Source organism: Trichechus manatus, unplaced genomic scaffold, assembly GCF_000243295.1.
Source record: "Trichechus manatus latirostris isolate Lorelei unplaced genomic scaffold, TriManLat1.0 scaffold00043, whole genome shotgun sequence".
Classification (NCBI taxonomy): Eukaryota; Metazoa; Chordata; class Mammalia; order Sirenia; family Trichechidae; genus Trichechus; species Trichechus manatus.
Genome location: NW_004443979.1, coordinates 3,968,281 through 3,987,534, shown reverse-complemented (window position 1 = coordinate 3,987,534; position 19,254 = coordinate 3,968,281). Strand labels below are relative to the sequence as shown.

The 19,254-nt window shown below is 40.2% G+C and overlaps 1 protein-coding gene across 1 annotated transcript in view; it reads right to left on the bottom strand.

Annotated features, from left to right (window-relative positions):
* Positions 1-19,254, bottom strand: part of SLC25A21 (solute carrier family 25 member 21) — a 384,144-nt gene that overhangs the window by 229,977 nt on the left and 134,913 nt on the right. Inside the window, exon 3 of the mRNA XM_023731445.1 lies at positions 7,271-7,319. Within this exon, the coding sequence (XP_023587213.1) occupies positions 7,271-7,319 (49 nt within the window). The remainder of the gene's footprint in view (positions 1-7,270; positions 7,320-19,254) is intronic.

Genomic DNA, 19,254 nt, shown 5'->3' with positions numbered 1-19,254 from the left:
TTTATATATATGTTAATAATATATTAATATATGATACAAAACTATATAAAATATATATAAACTCATTTCTCATAATGATGTAGATGTCATTATTGTCCCCATTTAAAAGAGGGCTCTGAGTTACAGGGAAGTTAAATAACTCACCTGAGGTCACACAGGTAAGTAAGGAAGGGAGTTAGGATTTGAATCCAGGCAACCTGACTCTATAGGCAGAGCTCTTAACCACTAGGTAAACTTGTGTCTCTAAGAGAGAGTGCAAACACCAAGGCCCATGTAAGCCTGAAGCTGCCAGGATCATTTTGGTGCCAAGAGAGGGAGGCCACCCCAAAATGAAGCCTAGACATCGGGAAAGGGAAGCTGAAGTGGGGGGAAGGGAAGGGGAAAGAGAGAAAGAAAAAGAGGGAAGGGAGAGAAGAAGGGGGAAAGGAAGGAAGAGGAGGGGAGGGAAGGGGAGAGGACAGAAGGGGTGGGAAGAGAGAGAGATTTCTGATTTACTGATTATTTCATTTGAACCCCTGGTGAATATGAGCATATGAGGCCAGGAACCACCCTCCTTTGGTCTTTCTAGTTATACAAATAAATAGGGTCTTTTGTTATTTGCAGCCATGAGTTCTTAACCTGGGGTCCACCCACAATTGTACACAAAGTCCTGCTTGTATATGTGTATATGGCAGTCTGTGGGGAGAATCTCAAAGTGGACTTTGATTCTGCATAACTGCCTATGTATAGTATCTTAGATATATCTCCTCATTAAAATCAGGTGGGGACATTCAGAACAAGCCAATTGTCATGTGACTTGCCTATGTTCGACTAAAGTCTATCCCTGGAGCTACACTTACACGGAACAGAGTAAGCTGTTTCCTAAGTACAGAGTTCTCAGGGCTGCCAAGGGGGCCTCCACCCACTCAGCCAAGTGCCCTAAACCCACCAAACCCACTGCTGTTGAGCGGATTCCAACTCATAGCGACCCTATAGGACAGAGCAGAACTGCCCCACAGGGTTTCCAAGCCTGTAAATCTTTATGGAAGTAGGCTGCCACATCTTTCTCCCTGGGAGTGGCTGGTGGGTTCGAACCACTGACCTTTTGATTAGCAAACGAGCACTTTAACCACTGTGTCACCAGGTCTCCTTAGCCAAGTGCCACAGGGCCTGAAATAATTCCATAGAAGATTTACCAGTTATGATTTCTAATCTTTTAAAATGCAAAGAGAGTCCCGATTAAACATGCTGGATTGGAAGCCCATGTTCATCTCATCTCTTTCTCCATATCACACTAAATTGATGGAGTGTCAATCCCGGTTCTGATTGTCTTCAGATCCATTCGTTGCTCTTCTCTTGTTCTGCTCTCTATTTCAGGTAAACTGATCCCTGTAAGGCTGCACTTCCCAGGCTCCCATGTCAGTTGGGTGGGTTCAGATAATAGGAGTCACTGGTGGGAGATTGAAGGGTGGGGAGAAGGGAGAAAACCAAGTACTTCTCCACTCCCTCTCTGCCTCAGGCGTGAATCTGGCAGTGGCTGGACTCCTCTGAGGCTACTAGGTTCTAGCTTCCACCAGGACCGCTGGCTCTTGGGCTGTGGTAGCACCACCTCCTCCGTTTGTCCCTCCAGCCTGGGGTAGTGGTGCTATTGCTAATCTCTGAGTTGCCTCACCATTCTCTGTTGGCGCCTCAACAATTCTATCATCTCTATAATCAGTTCTTTGCATTGAGTTCCCATTGTTTAAAATACTCAGAGTAGTTTTTATTTTCCTGTTGGACCCTAACTAATACAAACAGTAAAAGAATAATAATTATAAGCCCATAAGGACATACAGGATGAGACAGAAAACAGTGAGTGTGTATGTCAACACATTTTTGTAAGATGGAAATGGACAGAGGATTGGTAACTGATTTAGCAGGGCACAGGGAGCTGCATCCTAAGTACCTGCAGAAGGGGATACCAGTAAGAACCCAGGAAAGCCTCAGGCCTTGAAGACATCACATACCTTAGACGGTGGGGGGCATGTGATTGTAAACAGGGGTATTGGTGGACAGTCCATATACATACTTGTCTCCCACCTCCCCACCCTGCAAGAGATTTGAGGTTTATTCTATGAAGAGATTGAACCAGAGCAGCTCCAGACTGGGGGTCACTAGGCATAGTGGGTAGAAAGTGTCACAATACTAAGAATATGATAATGATGGGAATTTAGTGGGACCCTCCACCACATACAGCTTTAACCGAAGGATTCTTCACCAGAGAAACAATATCTCAAGAAAGATCTCTAAATATTGGTGGGGCGGCGGGGGTGTCACCTAACAAAAAAGCCAGGTCATTGCCATAAAACCTGCATTCAACAAGTCACACCCCCTCATTTTCTCTGAGTTTGATCACATGGAAAATAGTATTAAAAAGGGACCCACTGAAACATCTGGGAAGAGGTAGCAATTAACAATAGCCCTATAGGAAATTGAAGACATGAAAATCTGGGGCAATAATGAACTCCAAGAACATAAACCATGGAATGCCATTTGGTTCCACAGTGAACAATATTTGCATAGTCAAAATAATTTAAACAATTGATTATCGTCAAAATAACGTAACCACCAATAATGGGTCAGATGTGGGGAGGGGAAGTAGGGGCAGGTTACAATTAGAAATGTCATGGATATATTTAAAATTGACAAATCAAGAAAGAGCAGTAGAAGCATAGTATTTGAAAATTTGCAAGTATTATAACAGAAGTAGCTAAAAGAGTCAAAGACCCTTACCTCTGGAAAACGGAACTGGGGTAGGGGTTGGAGAGGACTGGGTATGGGAATGACGATTATGCTTATAAGACATGACTGTGGCATAATGATATGCAGTTCCTCTCTCCTTCAGATCATCTTGGAGAATTGTATTTCCTCTCCCTCTTGTTGTCCAGGTATGGTCAAGTGATTACTTCTTGACAACGAGTTAGGGAGGAAGTTACACTTTTGGTCAGAACTTTGCCAGTACCGGACCCTTCAGCTCTATTCTTCCAGCTATGGAGACTGTGAGAGCATATGGTGAACTGAGCTTCTGTCAACCTGAGTCACTTCAATGAGCAGGGTCTCCCATGCATTTGGACATGTAGTGGGAGTGAGAAAAAAGTTCTTGCTACTGTAACCCACTGAGATTTGGGTCTTCTTGTTGTTGTTACAGCAGCATAACCTAGCCTATCTTGATTGACACAAGGCTTGGAGTATTATTTGAATTTTACATAAGGTACATTTATTATTTCATAAAAAATGAAATAATAAAAACTACAAACTGATATAATACATGAAATCATTTCGCATTAGTGATTCTAGCAGGTCACTTTCCTTAGTGACATGGTGTTCCAAGAGCACTGGGTTCTGAGTTGTTATAGGTATTGCCAAAGTGGAGCATGGGATGTGCCAGGTCAAACCTCACTTACTTCACAGTTTTTTTTTCAGGGCTGTTTTTGCCTCTCCTTGGATATTATGAGTTGAAGTGAGGTACGCTGAATTAATCTGAATGTGGGTATGGCTCATTTTCCATAGTATCACATGTGCTGGGAGTACGGCAAAATAAACGTGTTTACTTCTTGAAGTCTAGTCTTTTCTCCTTGGGTTCTATTTGAGTCTAGTCCTTTTCTCTGCTGAATGAAAGGCAACAAATTCTAAACATTTATTTCCAAGTTCTTCCTTCACGGGTTTTTTTTTTTTTCCATTATGTTTTCACTCTGAAAGTGATCAATTCTGTTACATGGGTATGAATTTACTTCTATTTAGAAATGTAGCCATCTCCTGTATAACGTAACAGTGATAAGATTCTAGCATTTGAGTCTACTTCCGTCCACTCTGTGTCACTTCTGTATTAGTGCCCAAGTGATAAATCTACCAGTCTTGCGTATTCTACTTCTGTTACAAAGTCGGTTACACCTATTTTGAGCTTTCAGTTTACAATTGCAGGTCTTTATTCAGTATTCTTTTTATTGTTATGCAGGTCAAATACTATCCAATAACAGGCCCCCTCTCCTTCAGGGCACCAGGAAGATTGTATTTCCTCGCCTCCCCTTGAAGTTAGGCAAGAGCATGTGACTAATTCCAACCAATGAATGCCATTTTCTTTTATTGTATTTTAGATGAGGGTTTACAGAGCAAATTAGTTTCTCATTAAACAATTAACACTCATATTGTTTTGTGATATTGGTTCCCACCCCCACAACATGTCAACATTCTCCCCTTCTCGACTTAGGTTCCCTATTACCAGTTTTCCTGTTCCCTCCTGCCTTCTAGGCCTTGCCCCTGGGCTGGTGTGCCCCTTTAGTCTCGTTTTGTTTTATGGTCCTGTCTAATCTTTGGCTGACGGGTGAACCTCAGGAGTGACTTCATTACTAAGCTTAAAAGGGTGTCCGGGGGCCATACTCCTGAGGTTTCTCCAGTCTCTGTCAGACCAGTAAATCTGGTCTTTTTTTTTTTTTTTGTGAGTTAGAATTTTGTTCTACATTTTTCTCCAGCTCTCCAGGACCCTCTATTGTGATCCCAGTCAGAGCAGTCAGTGGTGGTAGCCAGGCACCATCTAGTTGTGCTGGACTCAGTCTAGTGGGGGCTGTGGTAGTTGTGGTCCATTAGTCCTTTGGACTAATCTTTCTCCTGTGTCTTTGGTTTTCTTCATTCTCTCTTTCTCCAGATGGGGTGAGACCAGTGGAATATGTTAGATGGCCACTAGCAAGCTTTTAAGACCTCAGACGCTACTTACCCAAGTAGGATGTACAACATTTTCTTTATAAACTATGTTATGCCAATTGAGCTAGATGTTCCCCAGGATGAATGCCATTTTCTTTTTTTAATTTTTTTTTTATTGTACTTTAGATGAAGGTTTACAGAACAAATAGTTTCTCATTAAACAGTCAGTACACATATTGTTTTATGACATTAGTTAACAACCCCATGACATATCAACACTCTCCCTTCTCAACCTTGGAGGACCTTTTTTTTTGGTGAAAATATACATAGCCAAAGATACACCATTTCAAAAATTTCTACATGTGCAATTCAGTGACATCTATTACGTTCTTCCAGTTGTGCTGCTATTCTCACTATCCTTTTCCAGATTATTCCATCACCATTATCTTCAACTCACTGTTGCCTAGGCTTCCCATCAAACCTTTTGAGTTGCTATTGTCAATTTGCTCTTACATAGATAATTCTTTTTTTTTTTTTTGTACTTTAGATTAAGGTTTACAGAACAAAGAGTTTCTCATTGAACAGTTAGTACACATATTGCCCTATGACAATGGTTAACAACCCCATGACATGTCAACATTGACACTTCTCAACCTTGGGTTCCCTATTACCAGCTTTCCTGTCCCCTCCTGCCTTCTAGTCCTTGTCCCTGGACTGCTGTGCCTCTTAGTCCGTTCTGTTTTATGGGGCTGTCCAATCCCCACTGAACGGTGAACCTCGGGAATGACTTCACCACTGAGCTAAAAGGGTGTCTGGGGTTCACACTCTCAGGTTTTCTCCAGTCTCTGTCAGGCCAGTAAATCTGGTCTTCTTTTGTGTGTGTTAGAATTTTTTTCTACACCCTTCGCTGGCTCTGTCCAGGACCCTCTGTTGTGATCCCAGTCAGAGCATGAATGCCATTTTCAATGAAAATATCTATATAACACAGATGATGTAAAGCCCTAGCATCCTGGTACATCCATTCCAAGAAATACTCAATTCGATTCCAGTACAACAAAATGATACAGTCTTTGAAGTTCATTGTGATGAGAATCCTATTAGTTCATCAGAATGTGAGCTCTTTGAGGGCAGGGCTAGCCTGAAGCCAATATACACTAGATACTGAATAAATATTTGCTAAATAAGAATTGAGGGAGTGAGGGAGTGACCATAATTTCAGTATAATGTCTTGTTTAAACCATTTTTATTTCTCCTATATTCTCGTTTGAACACTTGATTAATTTAGGAAATTACTCTGAAATGAAAAAGACAATTTATTCCTCAGTGAGACTAGCAACAATATTCTCACTTTTCAAGGAAAGTTAACATAGACTTTAAAGAAGAAATGCTAGTCAGTTTTGCTTTCTGTCTCCAAACCCTGTAAAAACATGACTGCAGGGGTGTACACATCATGCATTTGAATATATTTTGTGGGTTTCTTCTTTCTCTGTTTGACTTTTGTGACTTGGGGCCAAATTTCCATCTTCTCTACTTCTCTTGTGGTTGTTGCTGGGGGGCCTCTAGTCAATTCTGACCCATAGTGACTCCATGTCACAGAGTAGAACCGCCCCATAGAGTTTTCTTGGCTATAATCTTTAGAAAAGGAGATCACCAGGTCTTTCTCCCAAAGAGTGGCTGGGTGGCTTCGAACCACCAACCTTTTGGTGAGCAATAGAGCAGCACCACAGCTCCTTTTCTACTAGAAATGTAATATTATTTGCAGGTTACAGTTATCTTCCCCTGCTTTCAGCAACCAGTCTAAGACTCTGCTGCCTCTAGGTAGATTAAGCAACGTGGCCCACCCTATAACCAGGCTGACTCATCAAGTATTTCCTAATTTTGGCAGTCAGGCTCTGTTTGACACCATTGTTGCATGGCACCTTTTGCTACTAAGCTCCAACCTAGGCATGGTGCTCCTGTGTTTTATACACAATGCAAATAAATGGAAACTTTCAGTATACTCTAAGAGCTTCTGATTTGAAAAAGAGAGTTCAGTAATTTAGCCATAGGTTTAACTTTTTTAATTGCTCAAGATCATATTAAAACTCGTAAGGTTCTTTGCCCTGTTTTGTATCTCTCTTTAAGAGCAAATGAATGTTCCTGGAAATATGGCGTTTTGCATTGCCAAACAGTCATAGGAATAAAGTCTTTAAGCACCGTTTAAGAAACTTACTTGAAATTTTGGAGTCTTACACCAAAATGCTGACTATTAAGTAGCAATTCTGTTATATACAATGCCAAATGAAAGTGCACTGTCATAATTCAGTGGATAAAGTTTAGTCCTTACATCATTTTGATAAATTTAGCTCATTTACCAGCATAGCCACAAATCATACCGTATGGTTTTCATGTGAAGGCAGTAAAATATTACATACCTTCAGATGACCTCTCTCCAGAAATGCTTTTCACTGTTCACATTTTATCTGTCAAATAGTATTTTCTTTAAGAAGTAAATATAAATGCCATTATAGGGAGAAGCTACCAGTCTGGGACAAGTTCTAGCATTTAGTGTTCTGACAGATCTGAACTTGGATATCAGCCAAAGTCAATAAAACTTGTTCATGCAGAACCTTACCTGGTTTTCACCACATCAAGAGGGTGCATCAAGCAAATTTCCACAAGACCTGAAAGATGTTAAAGAAAAGTCCAATAAACACTGGTTCTTATTTCCTTGACCCTATTGATTTCTCATCTATGAAAATTCAATTAAAGAACTTAGGACTTTGGACATGACAGCTAACAGTAGTAGGCTAGTGGCAAAAAACAAAAGCACCATATGAATTCATTTCAGTGGGAGCAAGCTATGTGAGTGAGCACTTTCTTACAAGTGCTCTGGCACAAGCAGGGGAACGGGGCTGTAGGGGAAAGAAAATGCAATCAGAAGCCCTAAATCCCAATTGACTGGGCAGGAATTATTGTATCTTAGTCCAGCTCAATAATTAAGTAGATGTGGAAAGAAAGGAAGAAAGAAAAGAAAGAAGAAAAAGAGGGAAGGAAGGATCTTTGAGTACTCCCCTAATTTACTAATATGGCAAATCATGAACCTCAGTTTTAGTATCCGTGAAATAAAGAAAATGATACTGCCTATCTCACAAGGTAATTATCGGGGTCCAATACATATCAAGGGAACCCTGGTGGCATGTTTGTTAAGTGCTACGGCCGCTAACCAAAGGGTCAGCAGTTCAAATCCACCAGGCGCTCCTTGGAAACTCTACGGGGCAGTTCTACTCTGTCCTAGAGGGTTGCTATGAGTCGGAATCAATGATAATGGGTTTATGGTTTAATACATATCAATACATTAATAGCTAAATAGAGAACACTTATTGACTGCTTATTACGTGCCAGACATTGTTCTACGCATTGCTTAGGTTGTCTTGTGTAATCCTCACAAGAACTCAGTGTGATAGGAGGTATCCTTATTCCCATTTTACAGATGAGATAATTGAGGCACAAAAGTTAAATAACTTGTCTAAGGTATCACAGCTAGGAAGTAGTCTTAATTCCTTAACCCACAGAGCCCAAGACCTTAATTATTGCAGTGTGAATAAACTTTTACAGCATCTTGCAAATCAATTGTAAAGCCCTCCCTCCTGTTGTCTAACTGAGCAGAGGAGATGGCTCATTTACTACAAACTACTGACATGTAATAGAAGTAGTGGCAATGCAATTTTAGTAGTAGTTGCTGTAGTACTGTAGTAGTAATAATCATAACGATTATCTTACATGGAGCCCCTTGAGAGCAATGGCTATTTAATATACATCACAACTTATATGCGCAACTACTGGGCAAAGTATGCATTATTATCATCTTTAATTTAAGATAATCAAACTGAGGCTCAGAGAGTTTAACTGACTTGCCCAAGGCCACGTTGCAGTATTTGTGAGTAGTTTTTTATGGTCAGAGCATTTATCTCTTTCCATTTTCAAACAAACTCCATCTGAGCTTCCACTGATTTAGTTCATCTTCCCCATTTCATATTTATAGACACAATTGTCCTTTACTCCCCATACCAGTTAGGTCCAGAAATTCAAAACACCTGTACCCTCCCAAAGGTCTGCTTTGTTTCTGCAGAAGTCGTAGGAAGTACTTCCTGCGTAAGCCCGCTATAGTTTGCAACGTCATATGCATTGACCAAAACAACCGTCTTACTTTGACTAAAACTAATAGGATCCAATATTGGTATCAGTGCCAAAGGCTTCCCGGCAGAAATGCTCCTTAGTGGTTGGTAACCAAGTCACTGACACAATCAGAGTCTCACTGCCTCAAGATGGGAGGAGAAAGGCATAGAGGAACAGAGGTAACCGAATTGCTGGGCACAATGGCAAAGCTTCTTACGCCGTTTTAACTTTATTAGTAAGTCCTTTTTCTCAAGATTGCCTGGATGGATCTCTTTCTTCTAACCGGTAAGATCTCAATGTATTTTCCTTTGCTTGGAAATTCATTCACCTTGAAGTAAGAATCAGGTGATTTTAGTCCTGGTGTCTCCAGGGAATGGTAATTTACCCTGGGGGCATCAATTCCTTTATCTGTAAAGGTACGAGTCTAAGGGTGAGAACTTGGTGGGTTGGTGGTAGAATTCTTGCCTTCCGTGAGGGAGACTCTGGTTCAATTTCCAGCCAATGCACCTTAAGCACAGCCACCACTGTCTGTCAGTAGAGGCTTGTGTGTTGCTTTGATGCTGAGCAGGTTTCAGCAGAGCTTCCAGACTCAGCCTAGTGGTCTACTGCTGAAAATCAGCCAATGAAAACCCTATGGATCACAATGATCCTATCTGCAACCGATCGTACGGATCGCACAGGACTTGGCAGCATTTAGTTCCATTGTGCATGGGATCACCATGAGCCAGAAACCAACTCGACAGCAGCTAACAACAATTTTATGTATCTGATTTTTTATTCTTGACTCTGATTCTTGGAACGTTTTTACTTATAATTCTAACTTAAATTTACTATGTTAGCTAGAAGAGGAAAAAGCCCTCGTATACTATATGCAAAATTTTCCCTGGAAACTCAGACTTTTGAAATTGCATTCTCACCAGGCACTGTAGCAGGTGTCTATTAGGTATACTTCTGACACCTCATGAGTGTAAAGGAACAAGACACTCAAAACCATTATGACAAAGCAAGTACACAAAGCTTCTCCCAATGACTTGGCATTAGAGAGAAAGTAAAACGTTAAACATCAAAATAGCACTAGTTAGTACAAAAGTTTACCAAAAGAATCAGCAATCCCAACAATATATTCAATTGCTAATAGCAGAACATGGAGGATTCGTTTACATTTATATAAACCTATTTGCCTATTGGAGCCCGGATGGTGTAGTGGTTAAGAGCTCAGCTACTAACCAAAAGGTCGGCAGTTCAAATCCATCAGCCACTCCTTGGAAACTCTATGGGGCAGTTCTACTCTGTCCTATAGGGTTGCTATGAGTTGGAGCCGACTCAACGGCACCTAACAACAACAACAATTTGTGTATTTGCAAAATTGTTCTAGTTTCCTGTGTGCTAATGGACATTTCTGATAATACATGATACTACAGCAGATCATTATAGTTTTACGGTTACTTAAAATTATTTTCTAACTTCTAGTGTACACTGAAACATTCATTTTTCATTCAACAAAGTTTCATTGGGTGCTTTCTATGTGTCTAGCATTGAGGATAGAGTCCAGTGAGGGTAACAGACACACAATAACAAACAATAATGCACGGGAAGAGGTACAAGGCTCAGACTTTATAGGAGCACATCAGAAAGAGGCCCCTGACCCAGCCAGGGGTGGAGTGAGGAATTAAATAGGTAGATAGGTAGGGAAAGGGATTCCAGGCAGAAAAAAGACAGCATGAGCATAAGGCATGGAGGAAAGACACATTGCACAGGAAAAAAAAAAAAAAAAGAATGGAAGAGGAAGGAAGCGCTTGAGCATTGTGGTAGCCCAGGATTAAAGGTAGGAGATAGCAACAGATAAGGTTGAAAGGTAGGTAAACCAGGGTCAAGGTCATGTTCAAGCATCTGCACTTTATCTCATAGGCTATGAGGAGCCAATGAAGGCTTTTTCAAAAAAAAAAAAAGCTTATTTGTTGTTTTTTCTTATTACTCACGGACTCCATGTTCCCTTGAAATGTTTTGAGGGATTTTAAGCATGGGAGTGATATTAACCTCTGTTAATATGTTCTCCCAATGATCTAATGATCTGTCCATTCATTCCTCCCACTGCTCCCAATCATACTTGTTCACGTGTAAACACATGAGCATTAATGCCTTGCCCCCGCCCTTTGGTTACCAGTAAAAGAACCATCTCTTTATCACAACACGGACATCCTGGATGTCCTCTACAAGTCGGAAAGCATCAATATCCATATGTCAGACTATGACTTGGTCAGTCAGAAAACGTGACTTAAATTGTCATCCATAATGAGTTAGGTTCAGAATCTCTCTGTGTTATTCATTCAGTGTTATTTTTACTCGAAACAAATATTTTTGTAGAATTCAAGATGGCAACAAAATATAAGCAGAGAGAACAGATATGTTGGAAATGACATGGAGGTTTGATTGTAGATAATAGTTCAGAGATAAATCCGTTTTCACTCAGGTTAGAAATAGATGCTTGCTGTCTTCCACTGAATACTAAGGACCATGAAACTCTGATTATTACTTATAAAGATAATCACAAAAATGAATCAGATGAAACATGTGACCACAGGCTAGAAGTGAACTTAAGAAACTGAACTGTATCGTGTACTTCTTGGTAGTTCTATTAGCTAATATGAAGTCACAAACTAAACAATGCATGGGTTAATACAGAATAGAAGTCCCTGGGTGGTGCAAACAGTTAAACTCTCGGCAACTAACCAAAAGGTAAACGGTTTAAGTCTGCCTAGAGGCACCTCAGAAGAAAGTCCTGCTGATCTACTTCCAAAAGATCACAGCCATTGAAAACTCTATGGAGCACAGTTCTACTCTGAAATACAGGCAGTTAACCATGAGTCGAGACTGACTCAATAGCAACTGGTTTGCTTTTTTTAACATAGATTTTAATAATTTCTTTTTTCTCATGAAGTTGAACATCTAACATAGGAAAGAACATGAGTCCGAAATATCAGAGTCTATTTTGTAATCCGGAAGCCCTGGTGGTGCAGTGGGTAAAGTGCTCAGCTGCTAACCAAAAGGTCATTGGTTTGAACCCAGCAGTCGCTTTGCAGGAGAAAGATGTGGCAGTCTGCTTCTATAAAGATCATAGCTTTGGAAACCCTACGGGGCAGTTCTACTCTTTCTTATAGGGTCACTATGAGTCAGAATCGACCCGATGGCAATGAGTTTGGTTTTTGGTTTATTTTATAAACCATCTTCATTGCCAATTCAAGACACATCAATATCAAGACAAACCAGACGTAGAAATTTTGTATCACTAAACTGGCATTTATTAAACTTACCAACTACAGATGGACACACAATAAAATGGTTTATTCTCCTCCACCCATGCATAATGCAAAAATTGTACTGTCAACCATCAACCATAGAACCACTTTCTTTAAAAAAAATAGATTTAGACTCACACTTCTCTTATAAACTCTCTAGCTGATCTTAAATTTAAATTTGTGTTTGATCTTTAAACCAGGACAATAGACACTCATTTTAAAGATAAAATATCTTCAAGGTTTGCTTATTTTTAAATGGCTTGGGCTATTTGTATCTTGCATTCATTTTGTGACTAAAAAGCAGAATCAAAACTTAACCAAACTATAGTATGAGAGTAATTAGAAAAACATTTTAAAACATATATTTTCCCCATGTAACATATTGTACATAAGGAAGTTCAAACGTTCCTTTTGTTATTTTCATTTGTGGCAACTGCTGATTTATCACAATAATAAGCAAATAAGAATTGCTATTATATTTGTTTAAATTAGACAAAGACTAATGGATTGACCTTATAAAAATTAAGGAGGCCTCAGAGTAGACTGATATTGTGAAATCATCATATTGTAAATGTTTTCATATACCAAAAAGAACTGGTCGATGTTCAGCCATTTCAGGAGGTACCATATGAACTGCACTGAAGGCACTGGCAAAAAACAAGCCTCCAGGAATTGATGGAATACCAACTGAGATGTTTCAACAAATGGATGTAGCACTGGAAGTACTCACTCGTCTATGCTAAGAAATTGGGAAGACAGCTACCCAGCCAACCAGTTGGAAGAGATCTATATTTACGCCTATTCCCAAGGCAGGTGATCCCACTGAATGCAGAAAGTATCGAACAATATCATTAATATCACATGCAAGCAAAATTTTGCTGAAGATCATTCAAAAGCAGCTACAGCAGCATATCGACAGGGAATTGCCAGAAATTCAAGCTGGATTCAGAAGAGGACGTGGAACCAGGGATATCATTGCTGATGTCAGATGGATCTTGGTTGAAAGCAGAGAACACCAGAAAGATGTTTACTTGTGTTTTATTGACTATGCAAAGGCATTCGATTGTGTGGATTATAACAAATTATGGATAACATTGCAAAGAATGAGAATTCCAGAACACTTAATTGTGCTCATGAGGAACCTGTACATAAACTAAGAGGCAGTCTTTCAAACAAAACAAGGGGATACTGTGTGGTTTAAAGTCAGGAAAGGTGTGTGTCAGGCAGGGTAGCATCCTTTCACCCTACCTACTCAATCTGTATGCTGAGCAAATAATCTGAGAAGCTGGACTATATGAAGAAGAACGGGGCATCAGGATTGGAGGAAGGCTCATTAACAACCTGTGTTATGCAGATGACACAATCTTGCTTGCTGAAAGTGAAGAGGGCTTGAAGCACTTACTGACAAAAATCAAAGACCACAGCCTTCAGTATGGATTACACCTCAACATCAAGAAAACAAAAATCCTCACAACTGGACCAATAAGCAACATCATGATAAATGGGGAAAAGACTGAAGTTGTCAAGGATTTCATTTTACTTGGATCCACAATCAACACCCATGGAAGCAGCAGTCAAGAAATCAAAAGACACATTGCACTGGGCAAATCTGCTGCAAAACACCTCTTTGGAGTGTTGAAAGTCAAAGATGTCACTTTGAGGACTAAGGTGTGCCTGACCCAAGCCATGGTGTTTTCAATCGCCTTATATGCATGTGAAAGCTGGACTATGAATAAAGAAGACCGAAGAATAATTGACGCTTTTGAGTTGTGGTGTTGGAGAAGAATATTGAATATACCATGTACTGCCAAAAGAACGAAAAAATCTGTCTTGAAAGAAGTACAGCCAGAATGCTCCTTAGAAGCAAGGATGGAGAGACTACGTCTCATAGTTTGGACATGTTGTCAGGAGTGATCAGTCTCTGGAGAAGGACATCATGCTTGGTAGAGCTGAGGGTCAGTGAAAAAGAGGAAGACCCTCAACGAGATGGACTGACACAGTGGCTGCAACAATGGGCTTAAGCATAACAACAATTGTAAGAATGGTGCAGGAGCGGGCAGTGAGTGTTTCCTTCTGTTGCATATAGTGTTGCTATGAGTCAGAAGCGACTCGATGGGACCTAATAACAACAAATGTTTTCAATGCTCCTACATATTGATGCCACTAGTGAGTGTCTTAATTTCTTAGTGCTGCTCTAACAAAAAAAAGTGGGTGGCTTTAAAAAACCGAAATTTATTTTCTCACAGTTAGTAGGCTAGAAGTCTGAATTCAGGGCACTGGCTCTAGTGGAAGACTCTCTCTCTGCCTGCTCTGGGGGAAAATCCTTGTCTCAGTTCCTCTAGCTGGTCATCCTTGCACTCCTGGGCTTGTAGGCTGGTCTGCCTCTGTAGTCTTCAGATCGTATTGGTCTTCCTCCTGTGTCTATCTTCTTCTGTGCCCAACCCTCTCCTTTATATTTCAAAAGTGAATGATTTAAAACACACTCTAGAGACCAGAAGAACTAGATGGTTCCCGGCTACCACCAAAGACTGCCCTGACAGGGAACACAACAGAGAGTCCCTGATGGAGCGGGAGAAAAGTAGGGTGCAGAACTCAAATTCTAGCAAAAAGACCAGACTTAATGGTTTGACTGAGACTGGAGGAATCCCAGAAGACACGGCCCCCAGACTCTCTGCTAACCAAGAACCAAAACCATTCCTGAAGCCAACTCTTCAGAGAAAGAATAGATTAGACTATAAGACATAAAACGATATTGTGAAGAGTGTTTCTTAGTTCAAGTAGATATACAAGACTAAATGGGCAGCTCCTGTCAAGAGGGGAGATGAGAAGGCAGAAAGGGATAGGAGCTGGTTGAATGGACACAGGAAATTCGAGGTGGACAGGAGGAATGTGCGGTCACATTATAGGGACAGCAACTAAGGTCACATAACAATGTGTGTATAAATTATTGTATGAGAAACTAACTTGAGTTGTAAACTTTCACCTAAGCACAATAAAAAAAATAATAATACAACAGACTCTACACTGATATGGCCTCATTAACATAACTTAGAAAATCCTGTTCCCAAATGGGATTACATCTACAGGCATAAAACAAAAACCCATTGCCATCGAGTCGATTCCAACTCATAGCAACCCTATAGGACAGAGGACAACTGCTCCATAGGGTTTCCAAGGAGCGGCTGGTGGATTAGAACTGTAAATCTTTCAGTTAGCCGCTGAGCTCTTAACCACTGTGCCACCAGGGCTCCTCTACAGGCATAGAGGTTAGGATTTACAACACATTTTTTTTGGAGGACACAATTTAATCCATAACAGTGAGCATGCCTATTTCTGTAGGATTCAAATGACACTGGTCATGTGGCTCTACCATAGGTATGGCAGAGAAAGTCATGGGATATCCCCTGAACCTGTACCTTGGGGTATCCCCTGAATGCTCCTTTTTGTCCTGGCTCAAGTACATGTCTTCACCAGAACCAATATTGCTGGGAAAGGGAAAAAATCACCTACTAAAAACCCTTCTCCAAGTCTCCGTCTTTTCTGAGAAGGTCTCCTGGCCTATTTAGTCACAAAACTGTACTGAACATTAGCTTCACTTACCTTCCTTTCTCTGATATAACCTAACTTTTCCTAATGATACAAACACTATCATGTAATGATTGTAGTCATATGGGCAAAAGAACAGTTTCTTCTCAATGTTCAATTCCATGGCCTTTTTCGCCAGAATTTTGTCTTCCTGTGAGGACAGATACACACATAACACTTCATCTGAGGATCCTCCTATCCTTCAGATCTCAATTTATACAACCATTTCCCCAGAAAGTCTGTGGAGACTATTAGTTGTCCCCGAGTATTTACCCCTCTTCTTTCTTGCTACCCTGAAAAAAAAAAAAAAAAATTGCATTTCCCAGCCTCCCTTGCTGCTAGGCATTACCATGTGACCAAGTTCTGGCCAATGGGATATAAGTGGAAGTGGTTTGAGCAACTTCTGAGAAGTACTTCAAACGTAGAGAGCTTGTTCCTCTCCTCCCTCTTCTACCTTCTTGCTGGTGGAATGCAGGCATAGGGTTGGGGCAGCCATCTTGGACAATGAGGTAACTTTGGGCATGGAGGGCACACACAGCAGAGCAACAAGATAGAAGTAGTTACTAATGTTGTGACATGCTGTTGTCTACTTCCAGACATTTATGCTAGAGAAAAATAAATTTCCATCTCCTTTAAACTACTGCTACTTGAGTTTTCTGCCACTTGCAGTGGAACCTCCTTCTAACTGATAAAGGAGCCCTTCCAAGTGCTTCCATAGTACCCTGAACTTCTATTATTACACAGCACTGCAACTGTCTGATTTCTTGTCTGAAAGCTCCATGAGGGTAGAGACTCCATCTACTCATTTGCCTTTTCATCCCATCGCTTTGCACAATGGCTGGCACTCAGTGAGCTCAATAAATATTTGTTGTATAAATAAATGAATGCTGATTCAGGTTTCAGCACATGCTGTTATGTCAGTTATTTCTCTTTAAAAGAAAAAAACTGAATTGGCAGCTGTTTGTTCCACATTTAATTCATTAGTTTGAGCATTATACACATAAGCAGATAAGGACAGAGAAATGTTCATGAAAATGTTAGGAATAAAGCACAAGGAGTACTTGAATATAGAATTGCAATACTGTTGATCACATATCCAAATGTTGAGCCACTATATAAATGTGAGAAGGCAACCAATTAATCAGCACCCAATAGATTGACAAATGGTAATTGAGAGCTGTGTGTGTACATTGTGCTAGGTGCTGGGGGAACAGAGCCTGATGCAGTGTCAATGGTGCCAGAAAGGCTGAAGGATTTCAAAGGTGGGCACAGAAGTACACGTCGAGAAAGGCCTTACTGTAGACAGAAGACAGTGGGCATAAAATAGCAACATGCAAAAAACTACGTTTCAGGTTCAGTGATTTAGTGTTGTTATTTACAGTTGGAACCAGCAGCCACTCTGTGGGAGAAAGATGTGGCAGTCTGCTTCCATAAAGATTACAGCCTTGGAAACCCTATGGGGCAGTCCTACTCTGTCCTATAGGATTGCTATGAGTCAGAATGGCAACAACAGGCTTCTTTTTTATTTACAGTATGAAATGTTGCTATTTATGCTCTGCATCAATTCTAGTCTTGCATAACTATTCACTTTTATTCCAAATTGTAAACCTTGCTCAAAGAACTATGTTATCGTTCTTGTAACACTGATGACAAAAAATACAAATATTTTAATTTTTAAATTAAAATTTTAATTCATCTGTGGCCTGAGTTTTCTTTATATTTGGGATAACTTGTCCTAAATCACAGTCACAAGGCTGATTTCTGTGAGGTGAAAACTATCTGTAAATTATATATATGTATGTATATGCATATATGCATGAGTTATATATGTGTGTGTGTGAGTGTGTGTATACACATATATATATTCACCAGGAAGTAGTTCCTACAATTCTCACCCACTTTGCCAAAGACCACTGGCTGATATCTTATAACTCAACAATATTCTTTTTCCTCAGAGCTAGCAGTAAAAAACCACATCAAAGGCATCACTTCCCAGAAGTGATGAGGTTGTTCTTTTTCGTTCTGGAGGTTTAAAATGTTTACAATACGAGGCCAAAACAAGCAGTTGCCAGCCAGCCGACTTTGACTCATGATGACCCCATGTGTGTCAGAGTAGAACTGCATTCCATAGGGTTTTCAATGGCTGATTTTTTGGAAGTATATCACCAGGCATGGTGGTGTAGTGGTTAAGAGCTATGGCTGCTATCCAAAAGGTTGGCAGTTCAAATCCACCTGGCGCTCCTGGGAAACTCTGTGGGGCAGTTCTACTCTGTTCTATAGGGTCACTATGAGTCGGAATCGACTTGACGGCAGTGGGTTTGTTTTGGTTTTTGTTTTTTTCTTCCAAGACACTACTGGGTGGATTCAAACCACCAACTGTTTGCACCACCCACAGACTCCACAACATAAGGCAGAAGACTCATATTTTACCCCTCTCTTTACAATCTAGGACATAGAACGGAGACAATGGAGAATGAGTTACTACATTCATGCACTGATCTAGTGTGAGTCATGCCCCACTCCTGCTAACTCCTAATACCAAACCAAACCCATTGCCGTCGAGTCGACTCCGACTCATAGCAACCCTATAGGACAGAGTAGAACTGCCCCATAGGGTTTCCAAGGAGAGCCTGGTGGATTCAAACTGCTGACCTTTTGGTTAGCAGACATAGCTCTTAACCACTACGCCACCTAAATTATAGAAATCTAGAATGCTGGTGTCACTCCTATGCCTTCCTTTCCTCTCCACATCTGTCTTCACCGAGGAACAGTGTTGCAATAGGCTTCAGTAACATTTTTAGCAGTGGTATGAGAGAATGCAGAAGATCAACTAGGTACCTGAAAATAGCCTTGAAAATATTTTATTAAAGGACAATGTTGAGTGATCCTTCAATTAAGGTTTTAATTTTTATTTTAACTATACACAATGTTATTATACTGTATTACACATTGATCTGTTCTAACATACATTATTTGAGAACAGGGTATTGTAAATTTACTCTGCCTTCTCATCACTAAGTCAAGTCACCATTCCTTTCTCGACAACTTCATTACATACATCAGTTATATTCCATTAGAATTCCATTACGTATATCAAAAATTGCATTTAGCCTACCATACTATGTCTAGTAATAGATAAGAATATATAAAAATTTGTCTCTCCACACTGTGTCCCTCTCCCTTCCACCGGCCATTGTGGTACACATCTCCAGACATTGTAGTTTACGTGAATGGCATCCTCTGGACCTATGCACAACCTGTGTAGCCAAATACAAATCAAGAGCTCCTTGAGAAAAGACTGTATTTATGTATTTATCTTTATATACTCGCTGTGCAAATAACATCAAATACATGCAATTAACTCAAGAAATTATCTATACTCACTCCCTTGGGGTATCTTACTCCAACCCATGGTTTTAATTACCATGTATGTGCTGACAACTCCCTGATTTACATTTCCAGTCCAGATTTCTCTTTCAAAGTCTAGATGTAAATATTCTATTATCTATTGGACATCTCCTCTTGGATATCTACTAGTCATCTCAAAATTTATCTGTCT